This window comes from Eucalyptus grandis, chromosome 7 (assembly GCF_016545825.1).
Source record: "Eucalyptus grandis isolate ANBG69807.140 chromosome 7, ASM1654582v1, whole genome shotgun sequence".
In the NCBI taxonomy this organism is placed as follows: domain Eukaryota; kingdom Viridiplantae; phylum Streptophyta; class Magnoliopsida; order Myrtales; family Myrtaceae; genus Eucalyptus; species Eucalyptus grandis.
In genome coordinates this window covers 6,428,356-6,447,399 of record NC_052618.1, presented here as the reverse complement: position 1 = coordinate 6,447,399, position 19,044 = coordinate 6,428,356, and the positions used below count along the sequence as shown (strand labels likewise).

Sequence of the window (19,044 nt, the reverse complement as noted above, 5' to 3'; positions counted from 1 at the left end):
CCGGCCCTCACCACGTATTTGTCGCTCCTAGCGGTGTCTCACCGATCACCGCCGTGATGACTCCACCGCTCGTTGTCTAGCTGGCACATTTGCCGTCCAAATCACCTTCACCTCCAATGCCGCCAACGTCGCCAAGAAACCCTAAGGTTTCGACCAAAAGAAACAGGTCGGACACGGGTCGCGAACCGGGTAGGGTTTCTAAGCTATTTGGGTTGGTTTTGGGCTTTTGGGCTTTTAGGGACTTATGGACTAGTGGGCTTAGGAACTTAAGGAGTTGTGGGCTTCATTTTTAAAATAAAAGAGATTGGACCAGAGTGGGCCCTTTGGTTGGGCCCAATCCAAATTGAAGAAAGGCCCGACCAAGGCTAGTCGGGCCGGTTCGGCTAGCCCCCATTTGGACTAAACCCGAGGTCCGGTCGGAGACCGGACCCGATCCGCATTCCGGTTCACCTTTTTAAATCAAAAATTAATTTAAAAATTTTAAAATATTTTCTTTAAAAAATTAAAAACTAAAAATTAAAAAATAAAAGGTTTTAAAAAATTTTAAAATTTTTTTTAAAAAAAATTAAAAATTAAAAATTTCGAAAATCCAAAAATGATGGGGTTTGATTAGGACTTGCCATGTATTGCCATTTTAGCGTAATTAGACCTTTATGTGCTCGTATATTGATTATGTTGCATGTTTTATTTGCATATCTAATTATGTTTGATTGCATGTGTTTAATTTTATGGCAATTAGGATCTTGATAGTTATGATTATTACTTTAATGATTGCGCACCCGCATGATCACCTCATATGTTAATGGATAAGTATCAAATCAATTCAAACTGCTGCCGAAAATCATTTTGTTAAAATGAACAAGATTAGGTACCGAAAGGGCACTAATTAGTTAATTAGTGTAATCAAGTCCCCGAACCTAGATTCTCTCAGTTTGCGTAGGAAGTGGTACGCTCTATGCCTCACTGGTTTCTAGCCGACCCCAATAGGCTAGTGGCGACTCCTTTGTGCAAAATTAATGAAAAATATCCCAGGCGTCACGCGGGGTATGGGCTTGGGAGAGCCCGCGCCCAATCATGGGCCTTAGGCCCGTCCTTTGGGCAATACTCCTAAACTTGTTCCCTCTCCCCGAGGGTAGGTCGCGACATCGTGTAGCTTGCCCTTCAAGCAAATAACCATTTCCTATTTCTAGGTACATTTCTCGCGGCAGTTATTTTCGTTCAGATTACAATGCTAATCCTACTTAATCTTCAAATTTAGCACATCATTCATATAGCCTAACATGTGGTGAATTGGTGGTTTGCGCACCCATGTGATCAACTCGCATGTTAGGAGCAATTTAAAATCAATGCAATCTGCTTGCAAAACATTTTTTTTTAAATAAAAGAGAAAATTTATCGAAATGGCGTTGGAGAAATCTAGGGTAATTAAGTTCCTGAACTCATTTAATCTCTGGTTCCCGTTTACTTTACTTAGGTTTCTAATCAAGCCACCAAAAATATATTAGCAACGAATCCAAACTAAAAAATTATTTGCATGTTAAGAACCTAAACCTTAAGTCACGAGTTAATATGGGTTTGGAAGAGCTCGAATTAAGTTTAAGCTTAATAATATATTAGCCAAACCCCTAGATGGTTTAATTGGCTTCGCGGAATGACAAGTTATATGTGAATGGTTTTAGAAACGTCTTATGAAAGGTATTATGAAATTGTGTGAATATAAATAAATATATATGTATGTATACATATTGCACCAATCTGGCTTATCAAATGGGTTCCAAAGTAATTCAAGAAATACTTTACAAAGAGTATTTCTAGCGATTGAGCTGAGTTGCAAAAGACTATTTATTTGGTAATGAGAAAACAATTTGCAATACATATTCTAAATTGGTTTTGTGGGAAGAATTGATTTGGGGAATGCTATATGTTTTGGTTTGCAAAACCAATTGTGATATGGATTGATCAAGAATTAAGTGCTACACAATGACACGAGTCTCGTGAGAGCCACCTCTAGGATCTTGTAGTTAAGAGCCAAGTACTACATAGTGACATGAGTCTCGTGAGAGCCACATTTAGGGATTGTACAATTGACATGTGTTGGTCAAAGATTAAGTGCCACACAGCGACGCAAGTCTTGTAGGAGCTGCCTCTAGCATCTTATACTCTTGATATGCGTTAGTCAAGGGATAAGTGCTACATGGTGATGCTAATTGTGACATCCTGAATTTTAAGAATTTGTTTTCGATTAAATAAATCGGGCCTTTCATCGACGCGTCGATAGTGCTATTCTCTGAGCTGATCACTCATGAGATAACTAGATTATCTGGGAAAGCAATTAAGGAATCTAAATGCAATAGACTTGAGAATTCAACCAGGAATTGATTGCTCGACCGTGTTGATCTGCAAGGGTCATTACGACACTGTCGAAATCGATCAGAGACTGGAGATAGGTTGACTTGACTGAGATGTGTGATCAGAGCGTGGGTGATTCCACCTGATTGCAAAATACTCGTCGATTAGCACTAGACCGATTTTTCTATCTATTTGGTACCCGGTGTCTGTAATTGATACCTTGAGATTTTCATGACAATCGAAAGTCGCTAATGTGTCGAAGATGTACTTTGTGACTCGAGATAAATCGATCACAAGTCAATTGCACCAAAAATTCCTAAAAGTTACCCGGTAGACTAGGTCACGCTAAAAGCGCGCCGGATTGAAAATAACCGCAAATTTGAACCCGATTTCAGAAATTGAAAGTTCTGATGTGTCACAAGCTATTTTAGAAACGTCGACTTACTCTTCGAAAAATTTTCAGAGATTCCGAGATTTTTGCGGAAAACCGATTCGGACGTCGCGGAAAATAAACGGAAATTCATACGGGCCGAATTTAAGCAAGTTTTGACTTCCGAGCCAAGCCTTTGAGTGTCAGGGATTCACAGAAAATTATGTAGGATTTTTCTTCACCAAAATCGGACTTCGAATTGGATAATCGGAGAGGAAATTGAAGCCAAATTAATCAAGAGGCTGAAATTTTGACATTTAAATTGGCTTATTTGTGGGATATTCTTATTAGAAAGTATTGGGGGGACAAGCATTAAATTGAATGGCTAAGTCTTGATTTTTGACCCCACCGTGACTTCTCCAACACGCCGTCCAGCTGCCCCCCATTTTCTCGCCGACTTCATCTCCTCCGGTTCCTGTTTTTGTTTTCATTTTCTTCTTCATTTCACAACCACCGAAAACCACAGCCCCACGATCTCTCTCCTCTCGCCCATTTCCACTGAGTTTTGTCTTCCCACCACCATCATCATCATCCAACATACACCATCATCTAATGCCATCACCATATTTCCTCCCCTCAGCCTTGCGTCTTCAGCTTCTTCGGTCAAAGCTTCTCCAAACTGGCTTTGATTGTTGACCCGCCAACTTCCCACCGAAGACCGAATCTGCTTCGCCGAGAGTCGTCCAACGCCTCCACCGAATTCCTTGGCTGACTGAGCAGCTGCTGCCGTTGCCACGTCTACCGACGATCTTCAAGCGGCCACACGTCCGAAGCAGCTGCACCGAAGATCCGCATCCCCTCCTCGTGTCTTCAGTCCATCGGGGTCAACTACAGCAGGTGTGATGACCGCCAATCTCCACTTCTTTGCACGAACAGAGGAGTCCATCGAAATTTGATCCAGCAGCTTCATCGTGCGATCCCCTCTCCACGCGGCCAACGTCCAGCTCTTTCTGCCTCGTGTCTTCATCTTCACCGCCAGTAGCAGCTTTCCTCATGCGCCAGCGAAGTCCAAGCAAGGCAGCACCATTGTCCACGAAGCCAGCGAATTTTGGTCAGCAGTTGGGCGCGTATCCAGCCCGCATCATCAGCCCACGAATTCATCCACTAGCCCATCTTCAGCACAGTGATTTTAAGCCCATCTCCAGCAGATTTTGAAGCCCAAGCTCAGGCCCAAGTTCAGTTGGTTTTAGCCCATTTGAAGTTCAGCCCATTTTGGGCCCGCGAAGAAAGCCCAAGACCGAAACTCAGCCTTGCTGAGTTGTGTTGGGCTAAGTTTAGGCCCAGCCCAAGTTTGTCGACGCCACCAAAAATTTCAATTTCGGCCGCCGTCAAGTCGTTGTTGCGGTGAACCGGTTTCCGCAATTAACCAGTGAGTTTATACTCTAAACTCTGCTTAGTAGGCTAATGACATTTAAGGGGTGTTTAGATTTATTTTATTAGGAATTAGGTGGTTAGTTAGATTAAATTAGAAATGTAATTATTTAATTGAGCATGTTAGGTGGTTAGCATGGTTTAGCTAAGGCCTAAATAAATTGTACTATTTATCTAGAAGGGTTCGGAAATTTTTGGGTCCGTATTGGTATTTAATTTAATAATTTTGGCCAAGGTTAGTATTTTTAGAAATTAAATTGAATTAATCAATTAATTTTCGAAATTAATTAATTATTAATTATTTTTCCGAATTTAGGTCGAGATAGTCGGTGACCAGAATTTTGTGCTAATTGCAATGATCCGGTTAAATTCTGCAATTGAGTGTTAAATTATGCAAATTGAGTGCTGATTGGATTTTTGTTATTTAATTCCAAAAATTGTGAAATTCCAATATTTATTCAGAAAATCCCGAGTGTCGGGTTTTAACATCGAAAATGGATTTTAAGTACTATATCAAATAGTGGGGTTTGAAAAAGATAGGTATTAGTCTTCTGGTTCAAATTGACCATGTACCCACGCACGACTATTTTCGGGATGTTTTTAATACAAAAAAAATAGGCCAGGATCGCTATTTTAATGGAGGCATTTGAGTGCAATGCACATTTATTGGGTGGTCGTGTGTTGATTAAGAGAAACCATTCCTGGCTGTTAAGCCGGATGTTACCCATTTATTGGGACTCGGGTCGCAGTAGATTCTGGACCTACGCCCCTTCGGGGAAGCCGTCTAATTGAGAGACGTCACCGTGCTCATGGTGGGAGATGAAGCCTGGCTATGCTAGAATTCACCGAACTTGTGAGTAGGTTGTATTCGGGTCACAATAGATTCTGGACCTACGCCCCTTCGGGGAAGTCGTCTCTGAGAGAGACGTAACCATGCTCAATAGGGTGAGACGACGCTTGGCAATGCCAGAAGACCGCCAATAGAGTTGGCCGTACCCTTGAGGGGTGTAATCAACAATTGGAACGCATGATGGTTGAGTTTGATGTGTCGGATTATGGGACAAAATTGTGTGACATGGTATGGGACGTGTCATAACGATTTGGCCCTATAATCTAGACCCCCGTAATTTATTGAGTTGAGTGATGCGTTTCAATTGCTGGATGTATCGATTCTATACATAATGTTTATGAACTGTGCTGACCTGCAGGATGGAACTGAGGCGAGGTAAGTCCTCTATGCTAATTGTATGATTGCGTGGTTAGGACTCTTCTTGGCGTATTTCCTCCTAATTGGGGTTTAGAGCTTAGACTCGCTGAGATTTTATCTCACCCCGTTGTGGGACAATATTTTCAGGGGTCGTCGAGTGGAGGACCGGGAGCCAAGATGAAGTGATGAGAAGTGTAGGTCAGCTAGGGCCGTCTCTTTTTGGGAGGCTAGTCTTTTGTAGTCTTTTGGTCATAGACCTTGTGCCTGACATTATGTGAATATAAAAGTCTGTTTGTTTTGTGAATTCATATCCTGCTTTTCTATCCCGAGATGATTATTGTCAGGGGATTTATTTTCGCTTCCGCATGTGCTTAAAAAAAAAAAACAATGGGTCGGCGACTCGTCCTGGGAAGTCGCAAAATTTTATCGACCGGAGAGGGATGGGCATGCGCTCGAGGTTCGGGGCATGACACTAATCTCTTGGAAGCAACCTCTAGAGCCATGTACTCTTGATATGCATTGGTCAAAGATTAAGTGTTACATGCTAATATAAGTTTCTTGGGAGCCACCTCCAAAGGCTTGAATTGGATGTTGAGCATGAAATTGATTATTGATGTGTGATTTGAGATTGGTCAATGAAATGAACCATTGACATGTGAATTGATGAGATTGATCAATGGACTTCACCATTGATATTTGAATCATAGTGGTAGATTAAATGAGTAATTATAATTTGTATAAAGCTTTGTTGAAACAAAATAACTTATATTTGTTTTGATATGTATATTATATCTTGGGATTGAAGTTTGAGTTTCTAGTAATACTTATGTATGTAAGTATAGTAGATGCTCGATTTTCTCAAAACAGATACACTAATCACTAATCTGCGGTAGCTCATCTCATTCGTCTTAAATGCTTTCAAGTTCCTCAGTTAGTGACAGGTTGGACAAAAGTACTAGAGAAACTTTTGGTATAAGGATTTTGGGTATGACTTTAGCTAGTTGCATTGTTTCTAAGTAGATACTTGTTGGATGGGCTGAATTCTAAGCTGAACATATTCCTTTTTAATGGATGATAGAAACGTTGATATTATAATCAACCCGTTCTGTTATTATATATGTGTAGAGGAAAATATATATTTTTTGATACGGGTTATTTGTTGTATTTGAGGCTACGTCTTTCATATAAAAGGACGGTTGTACCATTCTCCATTCTTGTTAGATTCGGGTGTGACATCACTCCCGATACTTCTTGGATCTTCCTTCTTCTAAACCCATTCAAGGCACGAAAGTTCTGTCTCTCTTTTTTCTCGTGTTACGAATCCTTTTTCAGATCTGTTTAGACCGACCCGGTTCTGATTTAAGCTCCCACCAATCTCAGAGTCCTAAACTTTAGAGAAACCCATCCCCAGTTTTTGCTTTTTAACCGCTTCTCTGGAACCTGCTTCCTGGTCTTCTCTCTTGTGGCATTGTTGTTGCTCGAGGTCTCGATCTCTGATACAACTGGCTTTTGTGTAACAGAAACAGCTCAAAAACCAAGTCATCTTTTAAGTTCTCGTTAAGATTTTGAAGTCATCGGGAATATGGAAGATTGGGAAAAAATGAACTTGCCGAATGAGCTAATACAGGGCAGAGAGCTAACCAAGCAACTCCAACGCCAACTCCATTCAGCTGTTTCATCATCTTCTTCTTCATCACACGAACAAACCCAAGAAATGCTCATTCGCGGGATCCTAACCTCATATGATGAGGCGCTGTCCATGCTCAATGCGGAGCCCCCGGTTGGAGGGTGTCCGCGCCGGTTGTCTGTGTCGCCCCCTTCACTCGGTGGGAACCAGATGAGCAGAGGAGACTCAGACCGGAATCTTGATGATGGTTATACTCCTAGGAAGAGGTAATGAATAAATTAATCATCTGATATTTTGTCCCTGTTGTTGCATGCATGACTCTGCCCTTGATGTTTGCATGTGGACATGATTGTTGCATGATTTTGTGACGGAAACCAATTGTGTTGCAGAAAGGCGATGCAGAAGTGGACAGAGCGGGTCCGAGCCCCAACACCTGACGATGGGTTCAGTTGGAGGAAGTACGGTCAAAAGGAAATTCTTGGAGCCAAGTATCCTAGGTGAGTTTAGAGTCGATCAGTTCTCTAATTCTCAATTGTTGAAGCTCCATCAACCTAAAGATTCACTAGAACATTATTTCTTTGTCCAAAGTAGACCCAAACTTCAATGATCTAGCCTTTCCCACTCCTAGTCCAAATTCAACCCCAGCATGTTACGTTGGTGGACTTGAGATAAGCCACATCCTTGAAAACGTTAAAGGAAGGAACTCGATACTTGTCCGCGGGTCAAGTGATAGGAGTAGACAGATTTCTTAAGTTAGCTAGTCTCAAGAAGACTCGATGAAAGACGTCATCATTTAGCAGCATAATGATTTTCATCGTGTCAGTCATAATCCTATGATTGATGGATTGTTTCATGGTCAGCCATCTTTTTCTCATGTTACAATCATCTGAAAACGATTTCAGTTATTAATGGCTAGTTTAATTTGGCAGCTATTTACGTTGCTATCACATTCCTCTTCCTTAACCTACTATAGTTTGACATATAATTGAGCACTTTCGAAGTAGCTCAGCTATGACTGCACCCAAGTTTTATATGTTTCCTTTGGCCTCTATGTCTAGCTTTCATTGATAATTTTCCCGAACTTCATTTTCAGGGACTACTATAGGTGCACTTATAGGAATGTCCAAGGTTGTTTGGCTACCAGGCAAGTGCAAAGATTTGATGACGACCCCACTGTCTCCGAGATCACGTACCGTGGAAGGCACACGTGCATTGACCACCCCGCAGCTGTCGTCCCCCCTCCGCTGCCTGAAAATCAAACTGATTCCAATGCCTCCATCGATGATGCCCCTCTCCAAATCAGGGAACTCCCTGTGTATGTCTCGGCCGCAACTTCAGGGAACAACTCTCAAGCAACAGTACGTTCGAATTCAGATAATCCCCCTTGTGGCATGGAGTTTGCTCACGAGAACATTTCCTTTTAGAGAAAATTATCAAAAAAATCTTAAACTTATTACATTTGTGACAATTTAATCATAAACCTTTCAATTGTGCCAATCTAGTTCTAAACATTTTGACAATTTAATCCTTTCATCTAACTTTGGCCAAAAATTACTAATGTAGATGTTGACCGTTTTATGTGGCACAGTTGACGTTGATGTGAACAATTTTTACAATTTGTGAAAAAATTCTAATTTTTAAATTTTCTTTCTTTCTTCCTCCACCAATTGCAAGGCCTTGGCGATGGCTAGCAACCAGCCACAGGTGAGAAGGAGCTTTGTTGGCCTCAAGCAAGGCTTGCAATTGCTAGGATCAGGCAAGGATAAAGTAGACAATTTTTACAATTTTTAAAAAATTTCTAGTTTTTAGATATATTTTTATTTTCATTTTTTCTTTCTTTTTCTTCTTTTTTTCCCTTCCCTCCGTCAATGATAGGCCTTTGCAACGGTTGACGACTGACCACAAGTGAGGTGGAGCCTCATTGGCCTTGAGCGAGGCTCGACATTGCCGAATCTAGCAAGGTGGAGCCTCGCCTCAAGCGAGGCGTGCACTTGCTGGGATTGGGTGAGGCTTGAGCCGCTAAATACCAACAAGGTCTGCCTTGCTCGATCTTGACAAGCTTGGGCCTCAAGCAAGGCCAGCTCTTGTCGACCCTCTCCTATAGCTGGTCGCTGGCCTACCAACAGAAGAAAAAAGAAAAAGAAAGGAAAGAAAAGAAGAAAAAGGAAAATGGAAAGAAGAATGATTCATATTTTCAATTTTATTAAAAAAAATTATCCACTTAAGCATGAACCATGCCATGTAAAATGGCTAGTGTCCACGTAAGCAATTTCTAGTCAAAATTGGTCGGAATGACTAAATTGACAAATTATGAAAAAGTTTAGGACTCAATTGATACAATTAAAAAATTTATCACTAAATTTGCATAAGTGTAATAGGTTTAGAATTATTTTGATAATTTTTCCTAAATATATAATTATTATTAAGAGACGGTAAAGAAATAAATCATCTCTCTCAAGAAATCATTTGCATTGTACTTTCTCAATTCATGGCAAATAACTTGATTTCTCTTTTGTTCTTGTGTTCTCATATCCTCGTACATGTTTAAGCAATGAGTCTCAAAATGATTTTTTATTTTTGCTAACTGCAAATATTTAGAGGTTAACAAGATTGGTGATGTTCTTTGCCCCCAGGGACACCAGAGACGATTACCAGAGTTGAAGGTAGCTTATCACGGAAGAAAGTCGGATGACAATGAGATGCAACGACTTGTTGAGGTCAACATACCTTTCTTTCTCCCTCTTACGTCATTATTAGTTTCTAGCCTATGTTTGCCTCCAATAGGTTACGAGTTATGATTATTGTACATGCAAACTTAACTAAATATAATTATGAAAGTTTATGTCGAGGAGGTTCAATCACAAAACTCTACTCTGTGCTACTTTCGTATTATTTTTTTACATAGATGTTAAAAGATTGTCATGGGGCACTTGCTAAAACTCATTACTTTTCGTCTCCAGCTTTTTCATAAAGCTGTTGTATGGATCTTTTCTACCACCTCAATCAACACCTTATTTGCTAAATTCAACAATCAATTCTATGCGCCTTTTCTTTCTTTTGAAAAAAAATTTCTCTCTCAAAGTTGCAGGCAACCTATCCTTTCCAGCGCACTGCCAAATCAAACCCTATGTCACTAGAAATTTGCTTTGGGAACATTGGCTCTATGATATTTATTTGCTAAAAAATATGCAAAAAGAAATGAGATATACAACTAAAATAAACCATCCAAACCAATAATCTACAGGGAGAGTCACAACAAAATTTAATAATAATCAAGCGATACAATGAAAATTACAATTACTCTATGTCTCAAGTGTTTACACCCTTAGATTCACAAACTAGTGCTCTAAGAATGACAGGAAATTTTATTGAGATATTTCTAGCGATTTAATCTTCTCATTAGATAAACATACAACTCAAATATCTAGCAAAGTTATGGAATAAATCCTATTGGTCTATGCCAAAAAAAAAAAAAAAACCCAAGCACGTCTCAGGTGCCCAGCCAGGTGGGCTGCGGGCAAGGAGTCCACTTTCTGGCCCGCCGGACGACAGGCAAGGCCTCCAGGCAGATCAACCTGAAGTTGGGCCTGGTCCACATGGACTCAAGATATTATTTTGACAGTATCAATGTAGTTTACGTATTGAAAATACTAACATTGCTGTAATTGCCTGCTGCTTCAGGAAAAATCGATCTTTGATTAGCCCGTCGCTAGTTCAGTCGATACATCCATTAGTTTGGGTTCGGGCCCCTATTCTTAGGCTGCTGAAGATCAAAAAGGTAGCTTTCATTCCTTAAAGAATCGTTATATGTAAAATGATTTGGAGAGAAGATTTGCAACACGAAACTGATATAATCTTAGCCCATACAATTTCAACCTTGCTCTGTCCTAAAAGATGAGTTTTCTAGTACTATATTTAGACAATAGCAAATTTCTAAACTGAAGGTGACTAAAGAGACCAGAGTTTTTCTGTGCTTGCAAGATCGCCATCTCGATGCTTTTGTCAATACTATTGCATTTATATATGCATCAAATGACTACTGTAGATAGCACAAAGTCTAGACGCGCTACTACTTCAAAGGGAACACTTCTTGTGTGTCAGGATTTATTTTGGGCTAAACAAGCTCTTTCTCTCTAAACTGATCCAAAGTCGATAAATGAGGTGATCAGGTGATTTTGTTTATAGTAAAGAAAGGACCTGACTTTGGCTTTTTGTTTTCAAGTTGTCCACTTAGATCAGTGTAGCTCCATTATCATGGAATGTGTTCGATAGATTGTGGAAAGAAAAGTTTTATATATCGCAGGGTAGATTATGATAATGATTGTGCCTTTGCCTCATGAATTTGTTTCTATACAGAACTCAAGCGGTTTTTCGGGATTGATTTGCTTCCCACAAAGGTAGGCTATGTCACGAACGAAGGATCACTATTGAGTGATCTTAAAAAAGAAGAAAATGCAACAGTGTCAAGTGAAGTGGAAAAACCAGTAGCCATGTAGAAGCAAAGAGCATAAAGTGATTTTGTGCCAATGCAAAGCACTCGAGATACAGAGACCGAACTATTTACCTCTTCTCATGCTGCTGAAGATCAAAAAGGTAGCTTTTATTCTTCAAAGAATCATTAACGTTAAGTGATTTGGGGAGAAGATTTGACATACGACACTAATATAACCTTAGCTCATTCAATTGCAACCTTGCTTTGTCCTAAAAGATGAGTTTTCTAGTACTCTTTGTTTAGACAATAGCATATTGCTAAGCTGAAGGTGACTAAAGAGGTGAGAGTTTTTCTGTGCTTGCGTGATTGCTGCCTCGGTGCTTCTATCAATAAAATTTCATTTATATATGCATCAAATTAGTTTTGTAGATAGCATAAAATCTAGAAGCGCTGCTCTTTCCAAAGAAGCACTTCTTGTGTATCAGGATTTATTTTGGGCTAAAACAGGCTCTTTCTCTTTGAACTGATCCAAAGTCGATAAATGGGGTGACAAATGATTTCGTTTATGGTGAAGAAAGGAATTGACTTTGGCTTTCGGTTTTCAAGCTATCCACTTAGATAAGTGTAGCCGTATTATCATAAAACGTGTTTGATAAATTGCAGAAAGGAAAGTTTTATATATCTCAGGGCAGATTATGATAATGATTGTGCCTTTGCCTCATGAATGTGGTTCTATACAGAACTCAAGCCATTATTGGGTATTGATTTGCATCACACAAGGGCAGGCTATGTCGCGAACAAAGGATCGCTAGTGAGTGATCTAAAAAAAGATGAAACTGCAACAGTGTCAAGTACAACAGAAAAACCAGTAGCCATGCAGAAGCAAAGAGTAGAAAGTGATTTTGTGCCAATGCAAAGTACTCGAGATACAGAGTCTGAACTACTTCCCTGAATAATGAAAAAGGACGCCGATCCTCATGCTGCTTTGGGAAAAGTTCATTCATATTTATCACACTCAGAGTTGGAAGTTGGTTCACATTACTCAGAATCGGAAGGTGGTTCACATTGCTCAGAATCAGAATCTGAACACACGGATGAGAAGATAAAGATTGGAGCAAGTCCAGATATCATAGGAGAGAAACTTCAAAAAGTGCAGTTTTGCAAATATGGAACACCGCAGAGCCAAAGGTTGAACCCTTTTCCTTGGAAGTAGATGAAGACACTGCTTCTGACAAAGTTCATTCATATTCCTCGAAACAAGAATCTGATGTTGATTCATAGTGCTCGGGACTGGAATATGAAATTGGAGATAAAAAGGCGAGGATAGAAGCCAGTCCAGAATATAACGATATTATGCACATACCAAAGATGAAAAAGGCAAGTTCTTCACATGCTACTTTGGATGATGCCGATGCCTCAATTGATATGTTAGGCGGCGGTGGAAAACAAGAAGGGAGACCATCAGAAGGATGGGGTGCCATTAAATATGAGTCTATAGTCGACCATCTCATTAAGTCCATAAAAAAATCTAACATTGAAAAAATTGGAAAATATGGCAGAAACTAGGGTGGAAAAGCAATTGTCATTGAAGCTTTGAAGGAATCTGCAATTTTGAGGAATCTATTTGATAGTCATCTGTGTTCCTGTTCCTCTGAACTGGGACATGGAAAAGGTGCAAAAGGAGATTGACGGACAAATATCTTCTAGAGTTTCTGTACGCGTATTACATGAGAAACTTGAGAAACATTTGGAAGGGCTTAGTGCAGAAGGGATGTTTATCTTCTCTCAAGTTGTTGACATTGTGTAAATGCCCTGAGTTGACAGTTAATTTCTCATGCGAGATGCTTGATAATCTCAACAATCTGGAAGAGGTCACAATTGAGGACTGCCAACCATCAAAAGCCTAATTTGCTGCCAAAATTCTATTTGCCAAGTCCTCAAGATGTCTTATTTCCTCCCTATGTTGAACAAGTTGTCCCTCCATTATGTGCCCAAACTTTCTAGTATATCCTGTGGGCTACGGATTGCACCAAGGTTAGAAAGGTTGAGTTTTTACGACTGCCCATATCTCAAGTCTCTTTTGACCAATGAAGTTTCCAGCGAGCATTTGAAGAAAATCATAGGGTAGAGGAGTTGGTGGAAGGACTTGGAATGGCGTGGCCATAAGCCAGATCACTTGGACGGTATTTTCATTCCAATTAATACATGTGACGTCCGTTGACTTTATGTGCGTGCGTGTGATTTCGACTGTTGGAACTGCCAAACAAGTCGGTGGGAACTTCAGTTGCTTAATAGCTTTTGTATCGAATCAATAATGCTGGTTTAACTTTGATAACTAGGCCTTTCTAGTCGACTTTTCTGTGGTTTATGAGGTTCTTCCCACTGTTTATTTCCTGTCGTTCAAAGAGAGGACCGTGAGATAATGAATGACTGGGCGGGGCTTGAATGGCCATCATCAGGTTGGTTGAAGTATCGATAAATAGTGGAATAGGAGATCTGCACTTGAAGGAATATTTTTTCCCGTGTGTTGGTCTTTGCTAGAAGCAATCAACCTGGACATTAGAATGCCAACCCTTGGTACGGCACAGCACAGGAATACAAAATAGCTTTCGATTCTGCTTTTCCAGCCGAATTGGTTAGAAGTCCGCATTCCATTCACAGAGCAGTCCCTCACTTCCCTGTTATTAGAACTTTGAAATCGCAAGTTCTCTCTATCGATCCATATGTTCCGCCTACGCATCATTACAAGGCATTGCCCGGATCTTTGGTCCGACGACTTCTGATGAGCAAATCCAAGATATTTCTTAAAGTTGAGAGATTTGTATTGAAAGTCGTCAAGATTCTCATTGGCTGCTCAAAAGAAATAAGTTCTTGCTCGATGGATGGTTGTTGTAAGGACTAAAGAGGACTAGGTATGCTAATTTTTTATTTTTTGAGCAATAGGTATGCTAAGTTGAGGCGTAGCACTTTGCATCTAGATTATTTAGATGGGCTTAAGTACACAGCTATTAACATTTACATGATGAGAACGATAATGACAGCTATTAACATTTACATGATGAGAATGATAATGAAGTTGGAAAAATAATTTTCGCGTGTTGGAAGAAAAAATAATGTTTACGTATTGGATATAAAAAATATGTAGGTCTATTTGTTGGAACCAAAAAAATAAATATGAGAAAAATGATGATGATGATGATGATGATGATAATAATGATCAAACCAATATATGTATAAGCTTTACATATGAAGATGCCAAGTCACAACCCAAATACAAATTTGTTTGATTGTAATAAAATTTATGGGAAATTAAACAGGAGGTGAGGTATGGCTAACCGAATCTCCTCAAAATAATTAATTCTTGCCAACAGTGTTAAGCAGTTTTACGAACTATGCCTCCCAAAATACAACACTCCGAACACGTTTGTATTAATACTGTATAAACAGAACTCTGTTGAACACTTCTAGAAATCGACACACTTGGAGGAGTGTTTTTCCAAATAGAAATTCTAATTTCCGAATGACTCTGTTTGTCATGAATTAAAGAAGACTCATAATGTGACACCCTTGATTCAACCCCGTGAGGATCGACCATAAAGGTCATAAATGGAGCGATCATGGGCCATTGGTCATGGGATCGATCAATTCAATGGGTAAGAAATCAAGGCTCAGTAATTGACCGATCGACCAATCGGTCACGAAATGGTCTAGGTGTCGGCCGTGAATTTTCTATCAGCCCCGATGGGATCGGATCACCAGCTCATAAGATGACTTTTGGATCTCAAGGATTGATCACAGGGTGATTTTGGATCGGCAAATGGTCATGAGTCGATTTGACCGGTCATAATGCCTATTCGCGGGTGATTCCGCCTAGCTATGCACTAATATACGGACGATCCAACTCAATCAAATGTGATCATCTTTCAACCAAAAATGCATCATTCCATATTTAATTCTTAGTGATCAGAAATGAATTTTGAATTAGTGATGTTCGATCGTGGATCGGTAATGTACCAACCATGAACCATATGGATAAATCAGGTGCCGATCAAAATGAGCCTCGGGATAGACCCGACTATTCAATCACTAATTCTAATGTTCATGAGTGTCTTGGCTTAGTGCTAGGCCATGGATAGCCTTATGATTGGCCTTGACAAACCGAAGGACCAAGGACCAACCATCTAGGTCGATCGACTGTCCAAAAGAACGGTTTGGCTGAGCATCGGGCAGAATGGTTGAACCTCAGGTGTATGTTACTCGATTTTTCGAGGTATACCTAGTGATCCATTTTCCAACTCCAGAACCAACTTAGACAACAGAATCCTCCGAACCACCTTCTTGAGGAAGAAAATGACAAAATAGAGAAAACTCTAGAACACCATCATTAAATGAAGGGGATGATGTGTCCTTTGACTTTTCAAAAGGCCATGATGAGGTCAAAATATCCTTGATGGGCAAGAAAAGGATGGCGCACACGTGGCCCAATTGGAAAGCAATACACGAACCCCTCATTAATTACCTAAGGGATTAAGATGCCGAGTTGGCAACCTTCATGGCAACTTCATTAAATGCTCATTAAATGCGGGATACAAGTGGTCCAATGAAAGGGCGAAAAGCAGGCCATCATCAATGATGCCTATAAGCTAAATTGTCAAGCAAGATCTTTTAGCCGTCCAACTCATTCCTTAGGCGTAATTATTGGATAAGAAGGCTCGCCACCTAAGGACCATAGGCAGGCCACTTGAAAAATTTAGAATGGACCATTTAGCTCGATAATGATGACGCCGAGTACTATAAATAGAAGGACCCCTCCTCATTTTCATCATTGCCATCCACTTTCCCCTTTCCCCTCCTCTTGGATGATATCTCCTCCTCACGCCTCTCTCTCTCTTTCGACCTTGCTCGCCCTCCACCTCACAAGATGGCCTTTTATTGGTAAAGGCACCTATAATTTATCGAGGTTCATCGAAGGTACGATATGCTACATTGTTGAGTTTTATTCATGTGCTTACTCATGAGTAGTCGTTTTTATGTCGCAGGTCCATTTTGTATGGTTTGCTCATGTGTGGGTTAAGATGGAAGATGATAAACTAGCTTGCATGATACATGATATGTGATTATTAAATGACAGAAGAAAATCGTCGTAACATAGCGTTGGCAACAATGCCTCGTTCGTGAGAACAAGATGTCTTAGTTGAGCCATGATGCTTGGGTTGAACTCGGATACCTTAGGTGAGCTAGCTCCCGGGATGCCTCAGTTGAGCCGAGATGTCCTTGTTGAGCTAGATGCCTAGCTTGAAGCTAGATACCTCGATTGAGCTGGGATGCCCTAATTGAGCCGAGATGTATATTAATGAACCTTTTATGCATGTCGGTATGTTTAAGACTACATGACTTGGTGTGTTCATAGATAAACTGAAGGTAAGCATGCATTGAAGTTAAAGCGAAGGAATACATATGTGTAGTCGAGGTGAATCAATAATATTGCTATCAATCTGCCATCGATATTTTAATACGAGTACTATTCATGTTGGATTTGATGACGAGTTGTCATCCTAGTAGAGGATTGGGGGTTTTTACTTACTAAGTCTTGGATTCATTCCTTATTTTTCAAACTTGTAGGCAAGAAAGTGTCACGTTAGTTTTGGAAGCTGCAGTCACGCTAGAGGGGATAGGAGTTTTCCCTGGCCTAAGTGAAAACTTGTAGTATGGTGTAAAAAGAAAAAAAGGGCCCGTGGAAAAAAAAGGGGGGACTTGTAAACGAATTGTTGTAATATAAAGTAACAAGTTTTGTTTGATATATGTCACAGTCTTGTCTGGGGAGTTCATTTGTTCAGGCTTCCACCTATATTTCTTAACAAGATAAAAAGAATCAGGACAGTAACGAGCTTGGAACGCCACGAAAATAACCTCTGCTGCTAAAGACCCTGGAGATGGAGTTGCGGTCGTTACACATAAGATAATCATTTTCATAAGCTAAAGATTATCTTAGAATTTTTGCGAAGAGACTCTAGAATATCCATTATTACGACATCCCTAGATGCAAGTAAAAGCTGTTGTGCAAAAATGAGGGAATTTGTCCATTAACGCATCCATCCATTATTTGTCCATAAATTCATCATAAAACTGCTGCATCAAGTCTAAAGAAATGTGTCCATTAACGCATCAATTAATTTGTCCATAAACTATTCCAAGACTAATGCATGAAGGCTGAAGGAACGCATTAATTAAATCGTCCATTAACACCAAAGGTCGAAGAAGAAATGTGTGAACTTATGTTGAGCCATTGATACTTAATTTCAGCAAGCCCCCACATTACTAGCTCAACAAAACATTTTCTGACTTGAATACTTCCAAGTGTGTCTGCGGAGATAAATTGTATTAAGATAGGTAACTTTCACTTTGAACATTTTTTAGTGAAAGCTTATCGGACTTACTTAACTAGTTGATGGACTAAGCGTTGAATTGCTAGTTATTGATGTAAGCCCAGACAATAAACCTCACATAGAGTATCGCTGAATCAAGATTGGTTCTCGATTGTGTTCATTCTTTCAGCTCTAAACCTCTCAAGATTCATGCTTGCTTTAGAAATCTCAACCTTTAAAGATTTTCATAAAATCGGCCAGCTCCACATATATAGGTACATTCCTATCAAAGGTATCTTACATTACCTTACTAAGATTTTGAAATCCAAGCTATAAGAATTATTAAATGCGTAACGTACCCTTAAAATACCATAAGAATCACTATTGCATCATTGAAGTGGGGAATAGTGGTCACATTAGAGTTTCCAAAATTTGTGTTGCCATATTGAACCTAGTCTATGGGATCCCCAATCACTAGATTAGGATTCCACATTGGAATCTCTTTATTTAATTAAAGCTTTTAACCCCATTCCCCTCGATGTGTAGTTTACATGTTCTCTTGACAAACCCTTTGTCAGCAGATGCACAATATTTTTCTTTTGACTTTACAAAGTCTAAAGAAATTATTCCATTCGAAAGCAACTGTCATACAGTATCATGTCTACAATGTATGTGTCCAGACTTACCTTTATATATTACATTTTGTGCCCTTGCAATTGCCGCTTGATTGTCACAGTAAATGTATACTGCAGGCATGGGCTTTGGCCATAATGAAACATCCTTTAAAAACTGTCAAAGCCACCGTGCTTCTTCAGTAACTTTATCCAAAGTAATAAACTCCGATTCCATTGTGGAGCATGCTATTAGAGTTTGTTTTGAAGATTTCCAAGATACCGCGACAACTTCTAGCGTGAACACATATTTGCTAGTCAATTTTAATTAATCAGAATTCGAGATCCAGTTGGCCTCACAATAACCTTACAAAACAGTAAGATATCCACCATATTGCAAAACATAGTCTCTAGTTCTTTTTAGATAACCTAACACTATCAATAGAGCATTCCAATGCTCGTGACCAAGATTATCGATATATCTACTTAGTTTTTCAACTAAGTATGCAATATCCGATCTAGCGCAGTTCATGATATATATGATATTGCTAATTACTTAAGAATACTCAAGCTGTCTAATAATATCTCCAGTATTTTTTCATAAAGTTAGGTGTGGAAGATAGGGATTCTTCACATCTTTGATGCCGAACCC

The 19,044-nt window shown here is 39.7% G+C and overlaps 1 protein-coding gene across 1 annotated transcript; it reads left to right on the top strand.

Annotated features, from left to right (window-relative positions):
• Nucleotides 1-6,939: 6,939 nt before the first annotated feature.
• LOC120295781 (probable WRKY transcription factor 41) lies at nucleotides 6,940-7,485 on the top strand. The gene is made up of 2 exons (XM_039317346.1): nucleotides 6,940-7,250; nucleotides 7,374-7,485. Exons 1-2 carry the CDS (start codon nucleotides 6,940-6,942, stop codon nucleotides 7,483-7,485), a joined length of 423 nt encoding a protein of 140 aa, XP_039173280.1.
• The last annotated feature ends 11,559 nt before the right edge of the window (nucleotides 7,486-19,044 follow it).

What these genes read in the sequence shown, in the direction of transcription:
- LOC120295781 (XM_039317346.1), top strand. Translation starts at nt 6,940, where the DNA reads ATGGAAGATTGGGAAAAAATGAACTTGCCGAATGAGCTAATACAGGGC. An exon ending in GGTTATACTCCTAGGAAGAG is followed by an intron (nt 7,251 to 7,373) that starts GTAATGAATAAA and finishes ATTGTGTTGCAG; the next exon opens with AAAGGCGATGCAGAAGTGGA.